The sequence below is a fragment of the Equus quagga genome, chromosome 2, assembly GCF_021613505.1.
Source record: "Equus quagga isolate Etosha38 chromosome 2, UCLA_HA_Equagga_1.0, whole genome shotgun sequence".
In the NCBI taxonomy this organism is placed as follows: domain Eukaryota; kingdom Metazoa; phylum Chordata; class Mammalia; order Perissodactyla; family Equidae; genus Equus; species Equus quagga.
This window is the reverse complement of record NC_060268.1, coordinates 108,734,144-108,758,516: the sequence shown is the minus strand read 5'-3', so window position 1 is coordinate 108,758,516 and position 24,373 is coordinate 108,734,144. Positions and strand designations below refer to the sequence as shown.

The 24,373-nt window shown below is 42.5% G+C and overlaps 1 protein-coding gene across 1 annotated transcript in view; it reads right to left on the bottom strand.

Moving 5' to 3' along the window:
* SLC35F3 (solute carrier family 35 member F3) overlaps window positions 1-24,373 on the bottom strand; it is a 117,605-nt gene that overhangs the window by 4,641 nt on the left and 88,591 nt on the right. Inside the window, exons 3-6 of the mRNA XM_046651964.1 lie at window positions 9,844-10,063; window positions 3,203-3,328; window positions 968-1,160; window positions 42-131 (exon numbers count right to left, since the gene is read on the bottom strand). Coding sequence (XP_046507920.1) covers window positions 42-131; window positions 968-1,160; window positions 3,203-3,328; window positions 9,844-10,063 — 629 coding nt within the window. The remainder of the gene's footprint in view (window positions 1-41; window positions 132-967; window positions 1,161-3,202; window positions 3,329-9,843; window positions 10,064-24,373) is intronic.

The following is a 24,373-nucleotide window of genomic DNA, read 5'->3' as shown; positions in this document are numbered from 1 at the left end:
AGCAGATATAGGAAGCCGTATAAGAAGCCATATACATTTACCTGCATTCACAGGTACACTGAGGACGATTCCAAGAGACATCAGAGTGGGATATGTAACAGCAATTCCAAAATTTAATACAATATTGAATGCTGAAATAAAGAATAAACACACGGGTGTTATTCATGACAGGCCTGGACGCTCAGACTCCAGCTTCTCTGCTGGCGCTGGAGGCAGGAGTGACTGCTGCCCTTTGCTCTGACTCAGTGAACTCGGGGCTCCTGCAAGGGCTCCAGGACTTGGGGAGTAGGGACAAACATCCTGATTACTCAGCTCTCCTCTCTTCCCTGAGCTTTGAAGGAGGGAAAAGAAATTTGGAAAAGGTAACCAGTGAGAAGGCCCCAGAGCAGAGGACTGGAGCCATCCTGCTCATCCTACCGACTCAGCTTTTCTCTGTCGCTGGCAATGGTTCTGGGGTGACCATAAACAGGAGCTGCAGTTTTAGAGGCAACAGGGTGAGGCCCCTCCTTGGTTGCTTCTCTGCTTAAGACCAGCCCTATATTAGGTAATGGTGATGATGATAATAATAATGATAACTGATAATATTTATTGAACATCAACACATATCGGGCAGTGTTCTAAGAGCTTGGCATGCATTAATTTACCAACCCCTTACCAGCCCTATAAGGAATATACTATTATCAGTAGGTAACATATAAAATGCTGGGCTATAAGTTCACTATTCAGAGCAGCAAGGACCATGGCTACCACTGCAGCGACTGCGGCCCTGGAATTAGAATCCGATGTCTTCATCACCAAGGCTTTCCTTCGTGAAACAGAACGATCTTGGAAAGCACGGGGAACGTAAGGGTAACAATAGACTGTTTTTCTCCTCCCAGCGCGGTTTCCAAAGATGCCCCCGAGCTGCACAGATCCTGCTGCTCAGTCACTGCTCTCTGGGGATCCTGACGGGGTGATCGCCACTTACTCAATAAGAGGACTGAAAATCCACAAAGGTTTCCCCAAGGAATGTCATCGAAAGAGCTCCAGTATTCCACTTTGGTAAAGTAGAGGATGACAGGAATACAGGTGATGAAGAGGATGTTAAACACACCCAAAATGGACAAAAATAAGGCGGCTTCTCCAAACTTAGCGCTGCCCAGGAGGAGCTTGAAGAGAACCTGCCAGAGAGAGAGAGGAGGAGGGGTGAAGGTTCAGACTCCAACTTGCCACTGAAGCGAGTGCGCTTGGTAAGGTCGGGGCTGGACCACAGGCCCGACAGCCATATGACAGGCACATTCTACCCTACCAGGCTGCAGTGACCGCGCTCACTTATGCACACAGCCAAATCTCAGTAACATCACGGTGGACGGTTACGCTCTGGCTACACAGAGAGCATTTTCAGGAACCATGGGTTGTCACACTAGGCTTGATTTGTCTGTGTTGTGTTCATGACACCATATCCCAGCTTCAGAGCATCCGAAGATGAGGAAGCCACCTATTAGAAATATCTGCCGTGATTACACGTGGGACCCCTAAAATTGATCTCTGACCTTGTACAACACAGTTTGCAAACTACTGCCCCTAAGAAAAGGGCTTTGGCTGCATGATATTTTCTATAAATTGAAGGTACAGAGATTATAACACTCAAAGCTCAACCCACCACCCTGGTCCAGAAATGGCATGGCTTTGAGCGGAATGCACCCAACTTTGACTTCTTGCACCTGTTCTTGTTTTACATATTTCAGGTGTGTGAAAGGCCAGAAAGCGAGGGACAAATGCGACTGGACTGGCTGGGAAGCTGAACTTACAGAGGCAGCAGGCCCCAGTAGAGCCCTTGTGTTAAGTGAACTATTGACGGTTACAGAACTGGTGGTCCAATTTGAATCTCTGCATTGTTGTCTCTCCTACTTTTCCTGCTTGTCCTTTGTCAGCCGTCTCACAGCTCTTTCAGGTCTTTCTGGGCATATGTGCAGAAAGCGTTTAAGGGAAATAAGTCGTTTTCAGTCCTCTACCTACCAGGTCCTTTGGGTAAAGGGATAAAGAGCAGGCAGTGGAGGAGATGGAAATGGAAGTCCAAATCAGAATATTTGTGTTCACTGTAGATTGAATTTCTATATGTTCCCTGCTTCCCATTAGCACAGAGCTAACTGAGTATAGCAGAGTGTGGCCTTTTAATATTTTCTGCATTTGGAGAGTGGCTTTGGAGTCTCAGAATGGTGCTGAACTATCACGTCCTCTTGGTGAGGTGTGTTCCAGAGAAGGAAGATGACACGTGTCTCTCTCTGTGGGCAGGGAGGGCAGGGAGCAGAGGAAGGATATCTTAGAAGGCACAGTCATTTCACTTTCCAAAATGATCAAATGCATTACTCACAGAGCTGGGGAAAAAAAAAGCCTTTTCTTATCATTTTCTACAGTACTTAATTTTCTCTGTCCTACTGTCTGGATCCACAAAGGGCCAATAAGCTAAAATCTCATTTCTCATTGAATCCTCCAGGTCAGTTTCCCAACTTGGAGACCAAATTTGCATTCTCCACTAGGGACCTAAAGAGAAGGAGAGAGGAAGAAAGGGGAATCCAGAGGAGAGAGCAGCCAGGAGCAGGGATGGAGCAGGGGAGGAAACAGCGAGGGACTCGAGTCAGGGGATAAAAATCATTTCCTCTAGACCTGCAGTGGGACATGCTTTCCAATGGCTCCCAACGTTTTGTCAAAAATATTTTATAATCCCCATCTTAGAGTAGTTGTGCTTTCATTTATTCAGCCTATGGGCAATGCTTGAAACGCACATGGATTCATGCTGGGTACTGGTGGCTGCGGAAAACTCCCGTGATAAAAAGATTTAAATGACAAAGCTGCTCCAGATATTCAAATCTTCATGCCTAATCTGGTGGGAAATTGTCTGAGGAAACAATGAGCCAGCCATTTAGGGACCCTGACCCTTCTCCTGTCCTTGCCCAACAATGAAGTTGCTAATCAGACTCTGTGATCCACTGTTTCCCTCATTTTGTCCCAAATGCTGCAAATGTATGGCCATTGATGCAAAGGTCTAGAAAGCCAAAGCCGAAAGCAGTAGCATGCCTCGGCACTGCAAGTCTCAGTTTGCCTAGTGCACATTGCGAACAACCACTCATCACCATCAAAGGCTGAAGTAATGGGCCAGCCATGCTGGGACCTGCTGCTGTCTCAGAGGAAAGCTCAGAGAGCTTGCTCCCCGTGCACTCACCTTGTAGAGGGCAGACATGGATGCGGAGCCCACCACCAGTGCTATGCCGATGACAGAGTGGCTGTGGAAGCCATCTGCGTAGGTCATCATCACGATCCCAGCGATGGCGAGGATGGCAGCCACAATCTGGATAGAAGGAAGAAGAGGGCCGTCAGGGTAATGGTGGGGAACTGGATGGCCACCTAAGTGCTGATGCAGTAGAAATGTTCACGGGGCTCAATAACATGAGGGGAGAGTGGTGTCTCCTTTCTAGTCCTTCTTTGGAGAACAACAAGCAAAGCCTACTCTCCTGTCTAAATACTGCTCCTGCTTAGAAGCGGACACTTAGCAAAGCTCGGCATGACCAAAGACCCGGAAACAGTCAGAAGCAAGGAGAGGCGCCGTGGCTTAGCGTCCCGTGGTAGTCAGTCACCGTCATTCTTAGACAGCTGAGAGGAGGTGGTCATAATCCCCACCACAGGCACTTTGGTCATGACAACAGTTGGCTGACACCTGGAAATTACCTCCTAGTTCCTTCCCAGCCTTCTGAAAGCACCTCACGTGATCTTGCTTTATGTATTTCATCTCAACAGAGAGGGCGCGGTGAAGACCGCAGATCTTGGCTGCATTTCACACTCCAGCACTCCAGAACGTGTGTCACCTGCCAAGCAGGGCTACAGACAGTGTCCCAACCTGGAGGTGCAGTTCCTTTACTCAGCTGCTGCGGGACCCTCCCCCAACGGCCCCCCTGGATCCTGTTCTCGTCTAGATACAGACTTCTCAGGTTGAACGGGAACTCCCAGGGGATGCACACATTTCTGTTGTGCAAGTGAAATCGTCGGAGTCCACAGGAGACACCACTTCCCAGAGCAGAAATGCATTAGAGCGGAAAGTAAGTACAAGTTCTAATGGGAGGTGGTCATGGAGCTGCATCAGTACCGCGGGCTGGGAAGCGGGGAGGGGGTGATGTAGGCAGAACACAGGGGAGGGCAGAACGATGGGTGCAATACAGGTTTCAATGGCTGGATTTACTGTGAGTTTTATCCCTCTCATGCATCATTCCAAATTGACCTCAGCTATCTATAACAATATCAAATAGCTAACATTTACTGAGGGGTCATGGATAAGTGTTTTCTGTGTATTTTCTCATTGAATCCTCAAAATACATAAATGTTATCATTCATTTCATTTTATAGACATAAAAACTTAGGCTCAGAGAGGGTAACTAACTTGCCCAAAGTCACAGAGCTGCTGTGGCAGAGCAGCGACACAGATTCCAGGTCTGTCCGATTGCAAAGTCAGTGTTTATATATATAAATAGGAAAGTATGAGTCACATAATAAGGCATTGCCAGCCAAACTCTGAGATTTGAGCTGAGGTTTCCTTTGTGGTTTAAACAAAATTTTTAGGTTAGTGCAAGTTACTGTGGTTGAATCTCAGAGTTTGTCTGGGTTACAAACTTCTTCTGGTGTATTCCTCAAGCAATGGTTTCATCTAATGATAGATCCATAACACAGAGGTCCTTGAGAGAGCAGGTGATTATCATTTCCTGGAGAAGAGCCAGGCCCTAATTGTCTACTTGTTCCTTCCGGTTTGATAATCCACTTTTAGCCAGTGGCATCATTCTGCATCACGGGGTGCAGACATTTCATATTCAAATGTACTTGTCCTGTGTACAACTGTTCATTAAGAAAAGGAAACAGAGACAGCAAGACAATCAGTATAGCCCCCCAAGAGAACAAGAAAGGAGCAAGTGAGCAAGCAGGCAGGGAGAGGGGATGGCTCCTGCTCCAGGGGACACGCATCACGCAAAGATGCCACTTGGGATGGTTCAGGCTGCCTCAGCATGGGAGGTCAACAGAGAGAAAAATAATTAGAAAAAGAAAGGAGGGAAGAAAATAGCTACATTTCAGATGTTTTGGTCCATCTCTAAAGGTGCCTGAGTTTTCCAAACTTAGGGCTGAAGTTTGAGGAAATGAAGGAGAACAAGGGGTTATTTCTTCCTAAAGACTTAAAGGCAGGTTTCCAGCCTCTTCCTCTCTCTTCTCTGTTGAGTAAATAATAAACAGCTAAAAGCTTCTGCCTGTGCTGTGCTGTGCAGTGCGGGGGAGCTGAGGGAAGGGGCTGAGGGCTGAGAAATAGAGAGTGTGGGTGGTCACCGGCCTTCCGGTCAGCATTTGAGGAGCCCAGGGCCCATGAGTTCGTTATGAGAGGTGGCATCAAGGGACAGCGATCCCCTCATTCATGCCTCCAGCTCTTTTCCTCCTGGGGGGTCCCAGCCCCAAGTCATGGGATCGGCCAACCCAGCTGTGGGGCACCTGCTCTCTGGGCATCAGCAGCCCTGCTGGGACACCCCCAGCCCTAAGCCTGGGGCCCGACCAAGGTGCTGGAGGGGAAACTGGAGGCTCTACCCCAATGCAACCCCCCTACAGCGGAGCAGTTGGAACATAACCTACGGGTTTGGGGGGCAGAGCCTGAGAGTCCGTCCTCAAGCCTGAACTCCTTGGAAGGTTCCAGCTCTATCTTTAAAAGTAAGTGTCTATTTTACATTGTACCCCACTACATCTCTGGGTTTCTTGGTTTACACTTGGAAATATTTCCCTGCCTGTTTCCTACACTGAGATGAACTCTCCAGGAAGGCTGGTCACGCTTGGCCTGTGCTTTCCCACACCCCTCACCTTCCAGATCTGCGTGTCCCTGGAGGAGGATGCTGAGTGTGACGACGAAATAAAGACAGGTGAATTCCCCTACTTCCCCGTGCCTCTCCTGTCTCACACTCTCCTGTTGCCCCCTCTCCCCCCGTGTAGCCCACTGAACTATCCTAAAACAAGCACTTTGGGATCTAGACTAATGGGTAACAGTGGCCTTGAGACCCAGGGCCGAGAGCCGCCATCTCTACCTTGGCTGGGAAGAATCAGCTGGAGAAGAGGAAGAAACGCAGATGTGGGAGACACTGCGGCCGGCACATTGCCACTTAATCTCTTGCTGGTGGCCTCACCTAGTGTGGGGATCCTATTGTAATCTGTCTGGCCCCGGGGCTCCAGACTCAGTGCCCCAGCAACTCAGTGACATGTCCTGTATCCCTCACGGCCACACTGCTCCTATCCGATGTCAGGCCGAGGGAAGGAGAGCAAAGTGTTGAGCGTGAGGAAGAACGAGGAGGGTGGTGCAGGGCTGGGTGAGTCTGGTCACCTCCCTGCCCAGCGCTCCCCACTCCTGCTAAGAGTGCGATGGGCTGCGTGTCCTCTGCCAGTCAGAGCTGTAATGTGTTGTAGATTTGTACGGTTTGGGCAATTTTGAAGAAGGGAGAGAACAGACTAATTTTTAAATATATTTCCCCCAGCTCTTTCCCTCCCGGCTCCTGGACTGCTCTCATCCCCTCAAAGCAAGAGTTTGGAGGGAATTTAGAGATCCTCCGGTTCATCCCTCTTATTTCGGAGACTGGAAAGGGATGTGGGCTGTGAGCTCCTCTTGCTGTGCTCAGGGGGCAGAGGACAGCCTCCCAAACAGAGGGAGTCAGGGTCAGAGTCGGAGTTCTGTTCAGGGATGGCCCCTGGTGAAACACTGAAAGCATCGTAATTACTGGAAACATCAGCTGCAATCTGACTGAGATGGGGGCTGGTCTGGGAAAAAGGGCAGGATCCCCAGGGATGTGCTGCTGGGGTTTGAGGACCCCCTGGGATGATCTCTTAGCTCGCGTTCTTGCTCCTTCGTCAGTCCCTCCTGGTGTGAAAGCCCTAACTGTAGTGGGCGGTTATTAACAGCCGCTGAACCATCAGAGAACCACCATCTTCCGTTTCCCTGGAGCTGTGGGCTAGGGATGGTCTCTCTGACCCGGGTGAGTGAGCTTCATCTTTAGGAGGGGCCATACTTCACGTCCCCTGAGTTCTACTTACTCTCATCCCACCACTGCTTTTGCTACACAAAGCTGCCTCCCTAAATAGTTGTCAGCTTCTGACACTGTCAACAAAAGGACTGGGCTGATCCATGAAATCCCCCTACTTAAAAAGGAATAATAACGACAAGACTGTGAAAGACAATATTTATTGAGTTTTATGTGCCAGACACGCATCATCTTATTTTACTCTCACATCTGTTCTATAAGATGAGCATGAATATTCTGTTTTAAAATGAGGTAAGTAAGGCTCAGAGATGTTAAGTAAGTTGCTCAAGGTTCAACAGCTTCTAAGAGGGAACCACAATCCACATCCTAGTCACTTGACTCTAGACTGGAGCACCCCCTTTTCTGTTAGAAACCTCGAGTCTGGAGAGCCAGGAAACAGATGAAAAGCACATCGAAGCACAGAGTCAGAGGGTGACACAGGGGCCAGCTTGGGCTCCTTTCAACAGCCACCTCTGGTGCCAGAAGTGGCTGGGATGTCCTCAGAATTAGGAGATACATTTGCTTCTTTCTGGTCTATGCGCAGGACTGGGACCTGTTGATGTTTTCCAGGAACACAGCCCTTGTGATCTGAGTAATTGTCTTAATAACACAAGTCCTCTGTGCTGTCTGTCCCCAAGCATAATGCTGAGGCTCCATCATGTTCTTTATGTCTGTGTGACTCTCAAGCTTCTATGCTCAGCTGTCCAGGATGGGGAACAGTGTCGGCTCCCTTCAGTCATTGGAAATTACCCAGTGGAAGGTGCTGGATAACCCAGCAGTCAGAGAGAAGTCTAAGAGAACCCATGCACCAGGCAGCTATTCTCTTGGGCTTAGATTTCCTCCTGTCTATCAAGGGGGAAATTCAGGCACTGGCCAGCTGCTGGTCTCTCACAGATTTTCCTGGCTCTCTGAACCTTTGAACACGAGAAGAGGGAAATCCACCACGCCTTAGAGTGGAAAGCTCTCAGGTGACGGGTCATGTACTTCTAAGAGGAGTAGTGATTATCAGAGAGCCCCACGCTGCACGGTGCTTTACAGGTTATAAAATTCCACCACCACCCCGGCTCCTTGGACCTGTGTTTTGGTGCTGGCCTAGAGCCAAAGGCTTCAACACAAAACTCTGTCCCGTCCACAGTGGTCAGCACAGACCAGATGGGTCGAGTGGCCAGGAAGGCTAGACCATATCAGTTCAGGGACGTTGGGGGTACCCTCTTATCCATGTAGAGCAATAAAAGAAAGATCTGGATGTTCCAGATTGTTCTCTATGAGTCTGGGAGGCTTTCCAGTATTTTCACACCTCCTCTTAACCTCAAAAACTTCCTTTTCTCTGTTCAGACGCAGAAGCTTCTTTTCAGTGACTGGGTCTCGCTTGGGATTTGCTTGGGATATCAGAATCAGGCCCCAAAGTCCCACGAATTCCCTTGGCTCTTTGCACCAAAATAAGGTCATGCAGGGCACGCACTCGTGGCGTGGGGCCCCGGGACAGCTGAGTCTGCGGTGTCCAGTCAGGCAGGCCGTTGCACAGATTACTGCCGGAAGTACCTGCATTTCTTGCGGAGAAGCATTAGATCATTTATTTGCTGAAAGCTGTTCTGGGTGGCAGCGCAGGGAGTGAGTTTTTATTCCAAAATTAACACGAAGCCCCAAAACAAATTCTCCCCCTGCTGCAAACTAAAAATACGACCCAGCAGCTGACTCATGTCCCCGCTGCTGTCTGAATAACTGGGTGGGCGTGAATCTGCCGCTGGGGTGATGTCATTGTTCCCAGGGCAGTGAGTGAAGGACACAGTAGAGGGCCTGGGGCTGGCCCCTCACTGGGTGCCAGCATGACTGCTCTCGTGGGACTGCCCATCAGAAGGGCTCTCAGCTTCACGGCCGGCCACATGGTCTGGGGGGCAGGAAGGAGGAAGAGACGCTCTCTGGTGACAAGAGAACTAGCTGCGTGGCTGAATCCTCTTTTTGTCCCTGTTTGTGGAAAGGTGATGATGGGCAGTAGCAGCTCCTGGCCACCAGAGGGAGACAAGCAGAAGCCACCAGGATTCTGTCCACACTATTGTCACCTGTTCCTGTTATTCAGGGCCAGTCCCTTGCTATTTCCACTGACATTTGATAGTGCAGTTATCACATTTCATATGACTGTTATGAAATTTGACTAGATTTTAATGGAATTTACTAAGTCTAGGTTGTAACAACGAGAGGTAATTCAAGGGGTATAATTCACTCCCCGTTCGTCTAGGGTGGGAAGGAAGTAAAACTGTCCCTCCACAGTTTGGATTTAGCGGAAGTGTGTCTGGCCCACTTCAGCTTGTACACGTAGTCCAGACAAGGGGCCTCCCGAGACCACACACCCGTGTGGATGTGAAGGACGCCCTGGCTTTCAGATACCTCCTAAGCAGAGAGTGGCAGTGTTAGCAGAGAGCTCCAGGCTGCAGGGCACTGCTGCCCATGAGAGAGGGAGTGAGCACGCAGAGAGGGGAGCACATCACCAGCCCCGGGGTGGGGGGGTCCCCGACTGGCACACACTTTAGGGAATGCTTGTTGAAATGCTTGAAATGAAAGGTGCTTTAATGAATGCTTGTATGGTTTGCAAGCAAGAAGGTTTGCAAGGCACACCGAGAACCAGGCCCTCTGCTGGGCTCCTTTTCTGCTGCAGATCAGAAGGAAAGTGGTCAGCAGCTTATGCTTATGGTCCAGCACATGGAGCTAATAAGCAAGCCAATGGGCAGGTTTTGGTGGACATGACTGAGTGAGGGAGGAAGACAGATAATAAGGAACTTACCCTCACTCCCATGAATCTGTCCCTGAGAACGATCCATGAGAGCAAGAACACAAAAGCTTTGTTGCAGCAGAACAACACGGAGACATCCGTAGTGTTTATTTTCTTTATTGCATGTAAGTACAGGTAGTTTGTGAGTGTCCAAAGAACACCAAAGGGTGCTGCCTTGGTAAAAAACACCTTCAAAGTCAAGCCATTGTCTCCAAAAAATCGACAGCACTCCCTAAAACAAGGAAAGAGAGGCAGTGTTATTATATTCTTGGGTTGAGACAGACCATTTTTTTCTTATACCCAGTTTTTGTGTATTTTTTAAGCAAATATAGGAAGGGGTGAAGTCTTTTTATTTATTATTTTTTATAAACATCTTTCTATTAAAGCTCTTCAACCTATTGCTTTAGTCCATTGAAGAAAACGTCGCACAATGATCTGACGTCATGGATTATTCCTTCTGTTCATTTTGGGTTTAGAGGGGATGGCTCTAGACAGAAGGTAATGTTGGGATTATCTGACCTGAAGAAGGCCCAAGGCCATGTTGATGGACTGAGAGATTCTGTCCTTTGCTTAGTAAGAGAAGGAAGCCACTAGCTCTTTTTATTTTTGGGGGTGGTGGTGGTGGAGACTTGAAGAGAACATTGAAACATATTTTTAAAAATCTGCCCCAAACTGAAATTGTCTTTGTTATCAGGCAGGGGCAGTCATTTCTGGGGTGCATCTAAAACATTTTGGCTATGATACAAATGGTGTCACCTATCTATACATTTTCTCCTTGAGGCCGTTCTGAGAGTTTGTTATTCTACCATGAGGAACTTCATGTCCTAACCAGGTCTAAAAGACGAGCACAGGAGGAGTGAGCAGATCCGAGGGTTCAGCATCTTAAGAGAGAATGAGATGAGGAAACACCTGTAGAAGAAAGTTTTTCAATGCCATTCTAGATTCTAGGGGGAAGGACCACTGATATTTAAAAAATGCTGAAGAAAAATAAAGCCAACCATCTACATGCAGAAGATAGTAGAGGAGGCTGCTGGGGAGAAAGCCTGGAGAGAGCTCTGAGAGGGGCGTGGTCTACAGACAGCCAGCAGCTGTCCTGACTGTCGGGAGCAAAGATCATTGCTCTTCTGGGCTTGACGAGCCACGCTAGGAGACAGATGAGTGAGGGCGTGCTGCTCCCACGGCCGTCACTGTCCAGGCTCACAGACAGGGCCCAGCGTGGCCGTGTACGAGTGAGGAGGACAGGAGTCAGTGAAAGAAAAGGTATAACTAGAATAAGCCAAATACACCGGGGTGGGGGAAGAGCTGTGGCCTGTGCCACTTAAAATGCAGCAGTAAAGGAGGAAAATGAAAAATAAGTCAAAGGGGATTTGATGTGATTTAAAATTTAATTTTGTTTGTTCTTACCATCATCAATCTAAAATGAAATCTGCCTTTGTTCATTGCTCAACTATGTGGCATATCTATAGAAGAAAGAGAAAACTCATCACCCTTCACTAAACTCAGTCCTATGTTTCTTCTAAACAAACTAGCACCAGGTAACACATCCCAATCACTAAATTTACCATCAAACCAATTCAACTGAATTGATTCCATTTTGGTTTTATAGAGATGAAACTCTCATCTGATAGGTTGATATTCGTTTGCTGTGTAGTTTTCATATAACTGTTCAGCTGCATTTTCTATGAGATTTTCTCAAGCCCCTATTCACAGAAGAGTCTTCTTTCCTCCAGGGATAGTGACCAAGGTTGGCTCCCTTGATTTCTGTGATTATGGGCTATCAAGTGATGCCAGTCCCTTGAGTATGATCAACAGGAAATACAAGTATTCCTTCCTGCCATTAATGTCACTCTATTTTAGCTATATTTAGAGGTTACTCTTCTTAAGGGAACACAATGCAAGTAGGATTTCCAAGTTTCCCCTGAAAGTCAATGGGACACCGTACATCCTCTCTGAGAGTCTGTGTTTGATTCCTCCAAAGTGTGATGGTTATAGAAGTCATGGGGAAGGGGCGGGGTACAGACATGACTGTATATTGATGGCCCAAGTTGCTGACTGGAAGTGGGGAGCGAAGTGGGGATCCATTCTGGAGATGGAAGAGGCAAGATTTCTGGGCCCAGTAGAGCTCTGTTGGCCCTTTGAAGACTAATGGCCTGGGGATTACAGCTCAGGTGGATAGATTTTGGTTTTAATTAGACCAAGTGACTGGCCCCCAAGGCCAGTGATGGTGCTGTTTTAAGACCAAAGACTGTGCACTCATCTTTGTCAGCTGGCTTGTCCCTATATACCCTTAATTGCAAGGGGACCCAAGAGAGATGAGGAGTACAAATCCACTTCTTCCAGAGACTTCTTCTTACATACAAAGAATATAGTACAGGAGATGCGTTCTTGACTGATTTCCACGTAACTGACATGATAGTCTAATGCCCTTCATTTCCTGGCAGACTAAAGGCCCCAGGCTGGCAGGTTACTCTCCAGCGTGCTCCAGCCCTTTGCTTCCTACCAATTGAGTCATGTGTTGACTGAGATTTAGATGTGTTTGTTTCCATTCTGCTTGTGCCAGTTGTTCTTGGTTATTTCAACTGGATAATTCAATTAAATATTTCCTAAACCAATGAACTATAAATGAGAAGAGAAAGTTGCGTTTTTCCTATAGAATCTAAGTCGAGAGCTTCAAAGAAGGCTTAATAAAAGCAAGTCACTAAGATATTGCTATTGAATTAGGTGTGAATGAAATACTGTGAAAGACAGGAAAAATGGTAAAAATCTATAAGTTCTGCACTCATGCCATTTGACAAATACCTCTGTTCTTGGTACTCTTTAAAGAACCCTGACTGGGATAGCCTGGCTTGGTGGGATTAAGATGGCTTGTCATTTAATTCAAATCAACAAACACTTGTTTGTCTTGTTATAGTCACAGTTCTAAACAAGGTACTGTGACTGATACATAACAAGTAACCAGTCTCGGCTCTTGAGAAGATTATGGTACAATTGGGGAGATAAGACTGATTCCTCAATAGGAAGCAATGCGAGTTTAGATATAATCACATATTAGGTGTGGAATATAATAACGCCATAGAATTTCTGTTAGTGGAGAGAGTTAGACTGATGGGAGAGGTTCTCATAAAAGATATAGATTCTGAATTAAAAAATAATTGGAGACAAATGAAAATGAAAACACAACATACCAACTCTTATGGGATGCAACAAAAGTGGTACTAAAAGGGAAATGAAACTAAGAGCTGGTTCTTTGAGAAGATAAACAAAATTGACAAACCCTTAGCCAGACTCACTAAGAAAAAAAGAGAGAAGGCTCAAATAAGGAAATAAAAGAAATTAAAGTTAAAAAAGAAAGTGGAGAAATTACCATGGATACCACAGAAATACAAAGTATTGTAAGAGAATATTTTGAAAAACTATATGCCAACAAATTGGATAACCTAGAAGAAATGGATACATTCTTAGAATCATACAACCTCCCAAAGGTGAATCAAGAAGAAATAGAGAATCTGAATAGGCCAATCACAAGTAAAGAGATTGAAATAGCAATCAAAAATCTCCCCAAAAACAAAAGTCCAGGACCAGATGACTTCTCTGGAGACTTCTACCAAACATTCAAAAAAATTTAATACCTATCCTTCTCAAACTATTCCGGAAAATTGAAGACAATGGGATGCTTCCTGACTCAATCTGCAAGGCCAACAGTACCCTCGTATCAAAACCAGGCAGGGACAACACAAAGAAGGAAAATTACATGCCAATATTGCTGATGAACACAGATGCAAAAGTCCTCAATAAAATATTAGCAAATCAAATACAGCAATATATTAAAAAGATCATACACCATGATCAAGTGGGATTTATACCAGAGACGCAGGGATGGTTCAACATTCATAAATCAACCAGTGTGATACACCATATAAACAAAATGAGGAAAAAAATCACATGATCATCTCAATAGATGCAGAAAAAGCATTTGACAAGATCCAATATACATTTATGATAAAGACTCCCAATAAAATGGGTATAGAAAGAAAGTATCTCAACATAATAAACGTGATATATGAGAAACCCACAGCCAACATCATACTCAACGTCAAAAAACTGAAAGTCACTCCTTTGAGAACAGGAACAAGACATGGGTGCTCGCTCTCACAACTCTTATTCAACATAGTGCTGGAGGTTTTGGCCAGAGCAATTAGGCAAGAAAAAGAAATAGAAGGTATCCAAACTGGAAAGGAAGAAGTAAAACTTTTGCTGTTTGCAGATGACGTGATTCTATATGTAGAAAACCTTAAAGAATCCACCAAAAAACTACTAGAAATAATCAACAACTATAGGAAAGTTGCAGGGTAGAAAATCATCATACAAAAATCAGTTGCATTTCTATACACTAACAATGAACTAGCAGAAAGAGAAATTAAGAATACAATTCCATTTGCAATCGCAACAAAAAGAACAAAATATCCTGGAATAAATTTAATCAACGAGGTGAAAGACCTATACACTGAAAACTATAAGACATTATTGAAAGAAATCGAAGAAGCCATAAAGAAATGGAACGATATTCCATGCTCATGGAATCCTAAAATTTACATGGAACAACAGAAGAGCCTGAGTAGCCAAAACAATCCTATGAAAAAAGAACAAGCCTGGAGGCATCACAATCCCTAAATTTAATATACACTACAAAGCTATAGTAGTCAAAATAGCATGGTACTGGCACAAAAACAGACACACAGATCAATAGAACAGTTTGAAAGCCCAGAAATGAACCCACACATCTACAGACAGCTAATGTTTGACAAAGGAGCTAAGAACATACGATGGAGAAAGGAAAGTCTCTTCAACAAATGGTGCTGGGAAAACTGGACAGCCACATGCAAAAGAATGAAAGTAGACCATTATCTTACACCATGCACAAAAATCAACTCAAAATGGATTAAAGTCTTGAATGTAAGACATGAAATCATACAACTCCTAGAAGTAAATATAGGCAGTATACTCTCCAACATCAGTGTCAGCGATATTTTTTCAAATACCATGTCTATTCAGGCAAGGGAAACAAAAGAAAAAATAAACACTAAATAAACACTAAATAATAATAAAGAAAAAATAAACACTAAATAAACACTAAAAAGCTTCTGCAAAGCAAAGGAAACCATCAACAAAATGAAAAGACAACCCACTAACTGGGAGAAAATATTGCAAATCATATATCTGACAGGGGTTAGTTTCCAAAACATGTAAAGAATTCATACAACTAAACAACAAAAAAACCAAAGAACTCAATCAAAAACTGGGCAGAGGAAATGAACAGACATTTTTCCAAAGAAGATATACAGATGTCCAACAGGCACAGGAAAAGGTGTTCAACATCACAAATTATCAGGGAAATGCAAAGCAAAACTACAAATGAGATATCACCTCACTCCCATCAGAATGGTATAATCAACAAGAAAAGAAATAACGAATGTTGGAGAAGATGTGGAGAAAAGAGAACCCTCCTACACTGCTGGTGGGAATGCAAACTGGTGCAGTAACTATGGAAAACAGAATGGAGATTTCTCAAAAAACTAAAAATAGAAATACCATATGACCCAGCTATCCCACTACTGAGTATTTATCCAAAGAACATGAAATCAACAATACAAAGAGATTTATGCACCCCTATGTTCACTGCAGCATTATTCACAATAGCCAAGACATGGAAGCAACCCAAGTGCCCATCAACTGATGAATGGATAAAGAAGATGTGGTGTATATATATAAGTACACACACACACACACACACACACACAGGAATACTACTCAGCCATAAAAAAGGATGAAATTAGCCCTTTTGCAGAAACATGGATGGACCTTGAGTGTACAATGTTAATTGAAATAAGCCAGACAGTGGAAGACAAACACCATATAATTTCACTCATATGTGGACGATAAACAAACACATGAATAAGGAGAACACATTAGCAGTTAGCCAAGGGGAAGCGGGTGGGGGGGAGGGAGAAAGGGATAATGGGGCACATATGTATGGTGACAGATGAAAACTAGACTACTGGGGGTAAGCAAGATTCATTCTATACAGAAACTGATATATACTAATGTACACCTGAAATTACACAATGTTATAAACCAATATGTCCTCAATAAAATAATTTTTTAAAAAAAGGTGGGTTTGAGCTGAACCTTGAAGGACAGGTAGGATTTATACAGTTGGGGTCAGGGGAGAGAGAATATTCTAGATAAGACAAGAAATTGTATCCATGAAACAAGAACAAATGGCTATAAAAAAGGAAATAATCTTGGAAATGAAATATAGGATAGCCAAATGAAAAAACTCAATAGAAGAGTTGGAATTTAAAGTTAAGATACTCTCCCATGAGAGAGAAAGAGAAAGAGAGAAGGAAAGAAAAGATAAAATTAGAAGGTCAAACCAGAATGTCCAATATTGAACTAAAAGAAACATCAGAAAGAGAAAATGGAAAAAATGAAGCAGGGGGAGATTACAAAAGAAATTATTCAAGAAAATGTTGTAGAACTCTAGGGCATGAATTGTCATAAGGAAAAGGCCTATCAAGTACCAAGCAAACTGAATGAAGAAAAAAAACACAAGGCACATATTTGTCACATAAAGGGACGAAGATAAGAATGAAAAGCTCCCAAGAGAAATAAAACCAAATGGGTTGAAGGGATAGGAAATCATAATAGCACTAGACATCTCAACCAAAAAAATGGAAGCCATACAATAAAGGCCTTAACATTTTTCAAGGAAATGCTTTTCAAGCCAGAATTCTATAACCATCCAACCATCAATCAAATGTGAAGGTAGAATACAGACATTTTCAGTTAGCAGTACTGGAAAACATTGTCTCCCAAGCCACTGGAGGATAGATTGCATCAACACAGGGTGTAAACCAAGGAAGAGGAAGGCACAGCAGCAGGAGGCAAGGCTCCAACACAGGCAAGAGTGAAACCTCGTTCGAGAGGATGCTCTGCCGTAGACCAGAGAGGCGCAGAGGGTTCTAGGAGGGGAGTCCCCGGGGAAGTCTGTCATCAAGCAAGCACAGGGAAAATATTGATGGATTTTGGAGATGGTGAAACATTTATGAAAAAAAAGCAATCATTAATGGAAATCAAGGTAAATGAGACAAAAGAGGCAAATATTACTGGCAGGAGAAATGACAGGTTGTTCACAAAAGGAGACAGAGTTGGTGAGCAAGAATTGCATGCTTATACTAATGAAAACATTATTAACCCAAACTTGGGATAGCATTATACTGGAGGGAACAGAAGCATGGTGGGACAGAAATCAACGGAGGTCTACATTTAAGAAAAATGGAGATAAGAATTTAACTTAGGTAAATTGGCATAAATACCACAAGAACTGGGAGTGGCTGAGAGGGAGCAGGGGTGGAGCAGGAGTTGCTGTTTTTTCATGATAATTCTTTGACTACTGCTCTGCTTTTCCAAAATAAATGCGTGTATTAAAATTGCTCAAAATAAAGATTGTTTAAAAACACACGAGAGAGAGGTCAAGTCACTGTGGTTGAAGGTGACATGTGAGAGCTGAGACAGCCTTGAGGATTGCAGTTTGAAAACCATAGACAGAGAAAACCTCTACAAGTTGCAGATAAGGATGGTGTAGCCCAGATGGATTAAACGACACAAGTTCAATCAGACATCGGTGAGCCAGCCCCGCAGCTCTGCCCCCTCCTCAAGAACTCTCCCAACGATCCCCTCTCTCTTTTGGATCCTTTCCATCACCATTGAAATATGTCTAAGCCTCGCCAACCTTAAAATACCCCGCAAAGCAAAAGCAGGCATCTTGTCAGCCCCTTTTCCTCTGTCTTGCCCTCTTTCAGAGCCAAACGTTTTCAGAATAGTCACCTGCGCTGATGTCCCCATGACCACCTCTCTCACTCTTCAGCTCACTCTAATCCAGTGGCTGCTCCCACCACCCACCCAAACCTCTAGACTGATGACTAATGACCTTGGAGTTGCAAAATCCAATAGGTACTTTTCCGTGTTCATCTTACTCTTGGACGCTTCTGACATTGTTGACTGTTCCTCCTTCAAACACCCTTCTTGACTTCCAACTTAGCACATTCCCCTTGGTTTCCTCCATCCTCTCCACACCCTTCCAAGGCTTCCTCTGCAAGACTTCTTTGGTGTTTTCCCAGGGTTCCCTTCTAGTTCCTCCTCTTTTTACCCTGCAGTCACTGAGCAATCTCATCTACTGTCATGGTTTCAAAGCCCAGCTGATGACTCTCCAGTCAAGACACCTCTTCTATCAGATCTGCATCTGCAACCTGGACATCCCAGACACCTCTAATTCAGCCTTCCCAAATGAGCACTTTATCTTCCACTTCAATTCTCAATCATGATATCGCACCACGATTCATATTCCTAACCAGGCTAGATACTTGGGAATCCTTCTTAACTTCTCCTTTTTCTTCTTCACATCTAGTTCATCACCGAGGCCTATAGATTATTTCTCGTAACTATCTTATTCCCATGGTCCCTGTACTGCCTGGCTTAATGCTTCTGTCTCCTCTATCCCCTCTCACTTGGACCACTGCTGCTGGAATCTAATTGAGCTTCTCTCTCCATTGTTGTCTCATCTCCAATTTGATCCATTCCATACTCCAAGCTACAGTCAGAGAGGTCCTCCTCTTCGCTCACTTACCCTTAAGATAATGGCCAAACTCCCCATAAGACTTACCAGGTCCTTCCTGACCTGGCCTTCACCCTTCCTTTAACTTTATCCATCACTCCTACTCTGAACGGAAGCCATCTTGAATCATTTCAGTTCTGTGAATTCAATGCTCTTTCTTCCTCTGCTCTAGATTTCAAAGGATTTTCTGTTTCCTTTTCCTGAAACACGCTTCCTTTTTCCCTCTTCCTTTGTTTAGTTTCTTTCCATCCACTGGGCATCCGCTCATAAATCCTCTTCAGTGAAACGCTCCTGATGTGTGCTCCCCAAATTCCTTGTATTCCTCCTCATACACACAGGACCCTCTACTGTAATTGCACTTCACTATAACTGCGTATTTAATTGACTTCTTCACTAGAACGTAAACTCCATGTGGTCTTTCGACTTTTGCGTCATCTTATATTCTCAGGGTATATACGTTAATATATATGTAACATGTGTTAACAAATTCTTTTTTTTTTTTTACAGAATGAATGTGCTTATTCCTTTATGGGGGACTACTGATTTTCAAATAATGATGCATAGACCATCAATCTTAAAAATCCCTCCAGGGAGCTTTCGAAAATATGGATTGCATGGATTCAACCCTAGGCATATTCAATCATATTGTCTAGTGAGGGGTCAAGGATTCTGAAGAGAATTGGGCAGTTTATATGAGGGATACCTTCTTAACAACATTCCATAATTCAAAATGTACAAATCTTGATTAGCATTCCCACAGTAGCACCGTATTTCTGTTTGCCAGCTAATGTCAACACCGCCACCTGGCTTACAGTTCACTTGGCCTCCCAGAGTTGATAATGTGATTCATTTAACTTTTAGAATCTCAATGGAGTCACATTATTTGAAATTTTATGCATAAATGAAACATCTGTCATGCTTATATTTTGTTACTGCAAATTTGCATTAAAATGTGACTGCACTGTATTTAAAAACATTTCCAAATGATTCTCAGGTGCAGCTAAGTTTGGATCCAAAATTCATGCTATCTCTCTCTCTTTCACTGTTTTCTTTCTTTTCAAAACATATTTTTAAGTTGTGGTAAAATCCATATAACATAACATTTACCATCTTAGCCATTTTGAAGTGTACAGTTCAGTAGTTTAAGTACATTCATGTTGCTCGGTAACCAATCTCCAGAACTCTTTCATCCTGCAAAACTGAAACTCTGTACTAGTTAAACAACTCCCCAATTCTTCCCTCCCCAGAGCTGATGGCAATCGCCATTCTACTGTCTGTGTCTACGACTTTGACTACTCTAGGTACCCTATCTCAGTGGGATCATACAGTATTTGTCCTTTTGTGATTGGCTTATTTCACTTAGCACAATGTCCTCAAGGTTCATCCATGTTGTGTCATGTGTCAGAATTTCCTTCCTCTTTAAGGCTGAATAATATTTCATTGTATGTACACACCACATTTTGTTTATCCATTCATCTGTTTATGGACACTTGGGCTGCTTCCACCTTGACTATTGTGATAACGCTGCTATGAACATGACAAATACCTTTTTGAGACCCATATTTCAATTCTTTGGTATACATACCCAGTAGTGGAATTGCTGGATCATGTGGTAATTCTACTTTTCATTTTTTTTGAGGAAAATGGCTGCACCATTTTACATTCCACCAAAAATATACAAGGGTTCCAATTTCCCCACATCCTGATCAACATTTGTTATTTTCTGTTTTTTAAATTTTTATTTTTTATTGTAGCCATTACAATGGATGTAAGGTGATATCTCGTTGTGGTCATGATTAGTGATTTTGAGCATCTTTTCAGGAACTTTCTCCCCATCTGTATATCATCTTTGAAGAAATGTCTATTCAAGTCCTTTGCCCATTTTTCAATTGTTTCTTTTTGTTGTCATTGAGTTGTAGGAGTTCTTTTATATTCTGGCTATTAACTCATTATCAGATATATGATTTGCAAATATTTTCTCCCATTCCATAGGTTGCCTTTTCACTCTGTTGATTGTGTCCTTTGATACACAAAAGTTTTTAATTTTGATGTAGTCCAATTTATCTGTTATTACTTTTGTTGCCTGTGTGTCTGGTGTCATATCCAAGAAATCATTGCCAAATACAATTCTGTAAAGCTTTCTTCCTTAGTTTTCTTCTAAGATTTTTATAGTGTTATCCCTGACATTTGGATCTTTGATCTATTTTGAGTTAATTTTTGCCTATGGTGTAAAGTTAGGATCCAACTTTGCTCACTTGTGTATGGATATTAAGTTTTCTTAGCACTATTTGTTGAAAAGACTGTCCTCTCCCCATTGAATGCTCTTGGCATTTTTGCTGAAAATCATTTGACCATATATATGAGGGTTTATTTCTGGATTTTCTATTCTATTCCATTGGTCTTTATATCTCTCTTCATGCCATACCCCACTTCGTGCCAGTTTTGATTACTGTAGCTTTATAGTAGGTTTTGAAATCAGGAAATGCAAGACTTCCAACTTTGTTCTTCTTTTTCAAGACTGTTTTGGCTATTTGGAGTCCCTTGAGATTCCATATGAATTTTAAGATGGATTTTTCTATTTATGCAAAAAACACTGTTGGGATTTTGATAGGAATTGCATTAAATCTGTAGATTGCTTTGAGTAGTATTGATATCTTATCAATATTAAGTCTTCCAATCCATGAACACTGGATGTCTTTCCATTTCTTTGTGTCTTCTTTAATTTCTTTCAGGAATGTTTTATAGCTTCCCATATACAAGTCTTTCACCTCCTCATTTAGGTTTATTCCTAAGTATTTTATTCTTTTTGATGATATTGCAAATGGAATTGTTTTATTTTCTTTCTTCTTTAGAAATACTTTAAAAAATTGAAGTATAACATATATTTCCTTAAGTGCAGAAAGATTAGGGTGTATAGTTTAATTTTTACAAGTAAAATCATACATGTAACACCATCTCTATCAAGATAAAGAATATACCAGCACTCCAGAAGCTTCCCCTGTGCCCTCTCCTAGTCATTTCTTATCCCTCTAAATATAATCATTATGGAGAGTTCTGTCTCCATAGTTTAATTTTTCCTTTATAAAGTTGGAATCATACATTATGTACTCTTTGGTGTCTGGTTTCTTTTACTCAATATTATGTCTGAGAGATTTTATCTGTATTGTTGTAGGTAGCAGTAACTCACTTGATATATAGTATCTAACTTTATGAATATATCACAATTTACCCATTCTCCACAGCTTATGGACATTGAGTGGTTTGGAATATGAATAATGCTGCTATGGACATTCCTGAGTATATCTTTTGATGCACATCTATATGCATTTACGTGGGACATGTACCAAAGAGTGGAAATGCAGGATCAGAGGGTATGTATATGGTTAGCTTTAGAAAATACTGAAATACAGTTTTCCAAAGTAGTTTACTAGTTTATACTCCCACCAATCTTTTAATTGAAACTTTATTTACATTTAATGTAGTTACTCCTATATTTGGGTTTAATTCTGTCACCTTACTATTCCTTTCTATTTGCCGCATCTGTTCTTTATTCTTTTTATTTGTCTTCTTTGGCATTATTATGGGTTAATCAAATTAAAAAAATGATCCCATCTCTCCAACATCAGCTTGTTAGAAATACATTCTTTTATTATTCTTCCAGTGGTAGATATTACAACATGTATTCTTGACTTATCAGAATATATTTTACTTGATAGTTTTATCACTTCTGGGACAATACAAGGGCCTTATAATGCTTTAATTCCATCTGACACATTTCTTTACCATGTTTTGGGCTTTTATTGCCATGAATTTTTATACTACATATTTTAAAACTCTGTAATGCATTACTACTACTCTTTTAGACAGTCAGTATTTCTTTACATTTTACGACATATTTACTCTTTCTAAAGTTCATCATTCTTGCTTGAGTTGTACTTCCATCTGGGATCATTCCTTCTGCCTCAAGTATCCCTTTAAGTATTTCTTCTCATGTTGGTCTGTTTGCATGAGAATATCCTTATTTTGCCTTCACTATTTAAAGGGTATTTTTACTGGGCTTAGAATTCTAGATTGACGGTCATATTCTTTCAGCCCTTAAGATATCATTCCATTGTCTTCTGGCTTTCAGTTTTTCTGTTGAGAAGTCAATTGTCAGTTCTTAGTTTTGCTCTTTTGATGCCAATGTATCTTCTTTTCCAGCTTCTTTAAAGATTTGTATCAACTTTGGTTTTTAGAAGATTTGCCATGATGTTCATAGGTGTGGTTTTCTTTTATTTTTTTGGCTTGGGATTTGTAAATCTTTTTGAAACTGTAGCTTGATGTCTTTCATCAGTTTTGAGAAATTCTTGGCCAATATACCTCTCCTCTTTATTCCTGAGACTCCAATTATACACATATAGGATCTTTTCACTGTTCCCTATATGTATCTTTTGCTTCTTTTTATATTTCCCATCTATTTTTCAATTTGTGCTTTAATGTAAATATTTGCAATTGACCAACTAAATATTTGCAAAAATATTTTCCATTTTACTAATCCTCTCTATTATTGTGTCTAACCTGTTCTTAAATCCAAGATTCTTAATTTCTATTATTATGTTTTTCAGTTTTAGGATTTCCATTTGATTATTTTTCCCAGATTTTAGTACTCTGGTGAAATACATTCATCTATTTATTCTCTTAAACATAATAATCAGTTATTTTACAGTGTGCATTTGATAATTCCAAAATCTATAACATCTCTGGATTTGTTTCTAATCTTTATTTTTCTTTCTTGAGTTTTGTCATCTGTTCCTGTTTCCTGGCAAGCTTTGTTATTTTTCATTGATGGCAGATTATGTATGAAAAATTGTTGGGCTGTGAATGATGTTATCTTCTTCTAGTGTGGATTTAATTTCTTTCTGCATGAAGATTACCTTGACTAATTGATGTTGGTCAATTTATGTTTTTTTGCTCTGAAACAGAGAAAATTTCTACTGCCATCCATGGAGGTGGGAATGGGAATATATATTTTCATCGATTAAGTCCAAATGCAGTCTCTGAAGAGGGTGAGGGGGTGGGGTTAAGATGTAGACGGAATATCACTTCTACAGATGCCAAGGCACTCCAGACAACTGCATTCCAAGATGAGAAACCAGACTCTTAACTTGGTTCATGTGCAAGAACTATCCCCAGATACAAATCATTAGGATAGTGCTTGCCGAAACAAAACATGACCAAGATCTCACTTTCTAGAAAAATGACAAAAACGTTGGGCAAACATATGGCCTACTTTTATGCTATCAGGAGGCAGGGGCAACCCAAGCAATTTGGTGCAAACAGCTTAGATAGCTCTGGGAGATAGGGAACATCCCTGGCGCACACAGACTTCTACATTTTGTGGGGACCTCTAGGTCATGAATGACTCAATGCTGGTTTTCAAAGTGCCCACTGTTAAAACCATGGCAATCTGATATGGCTAAGAGGACAAGCAGGACATGCCCAACTGATGGCAGGCAGAGGCCCCCTCCATTAAGCATGGTGTGGTGCCAGGGATATGGGGCTCAGCTTCAGGGCAAGGAGCTCAGGACAGAGCTTAGATTCCTAGGGAGTAAATCCAGCCTTGAGCATAAGGAAGGGGGACTACTGATTTTCTTCCTGGATCTCTCTGCATTGAGTGGCTCTGGCCTGCTTTTGTACCTGTGGCTCAAATCTCTGTACTAAGTTCTTTTTGTCGGGGTCATTAATAATTCTGTCAGCCAACGTTTTTAACCCCCACCCTCCCTGTCCACAGCTTGTACTGAAATAAGATTGCATAAATGTTAGTATAGCTTGATGGTGATAGAATATATTTCTATTTCAGGAACACACATACATAGCAGATCAAAAATA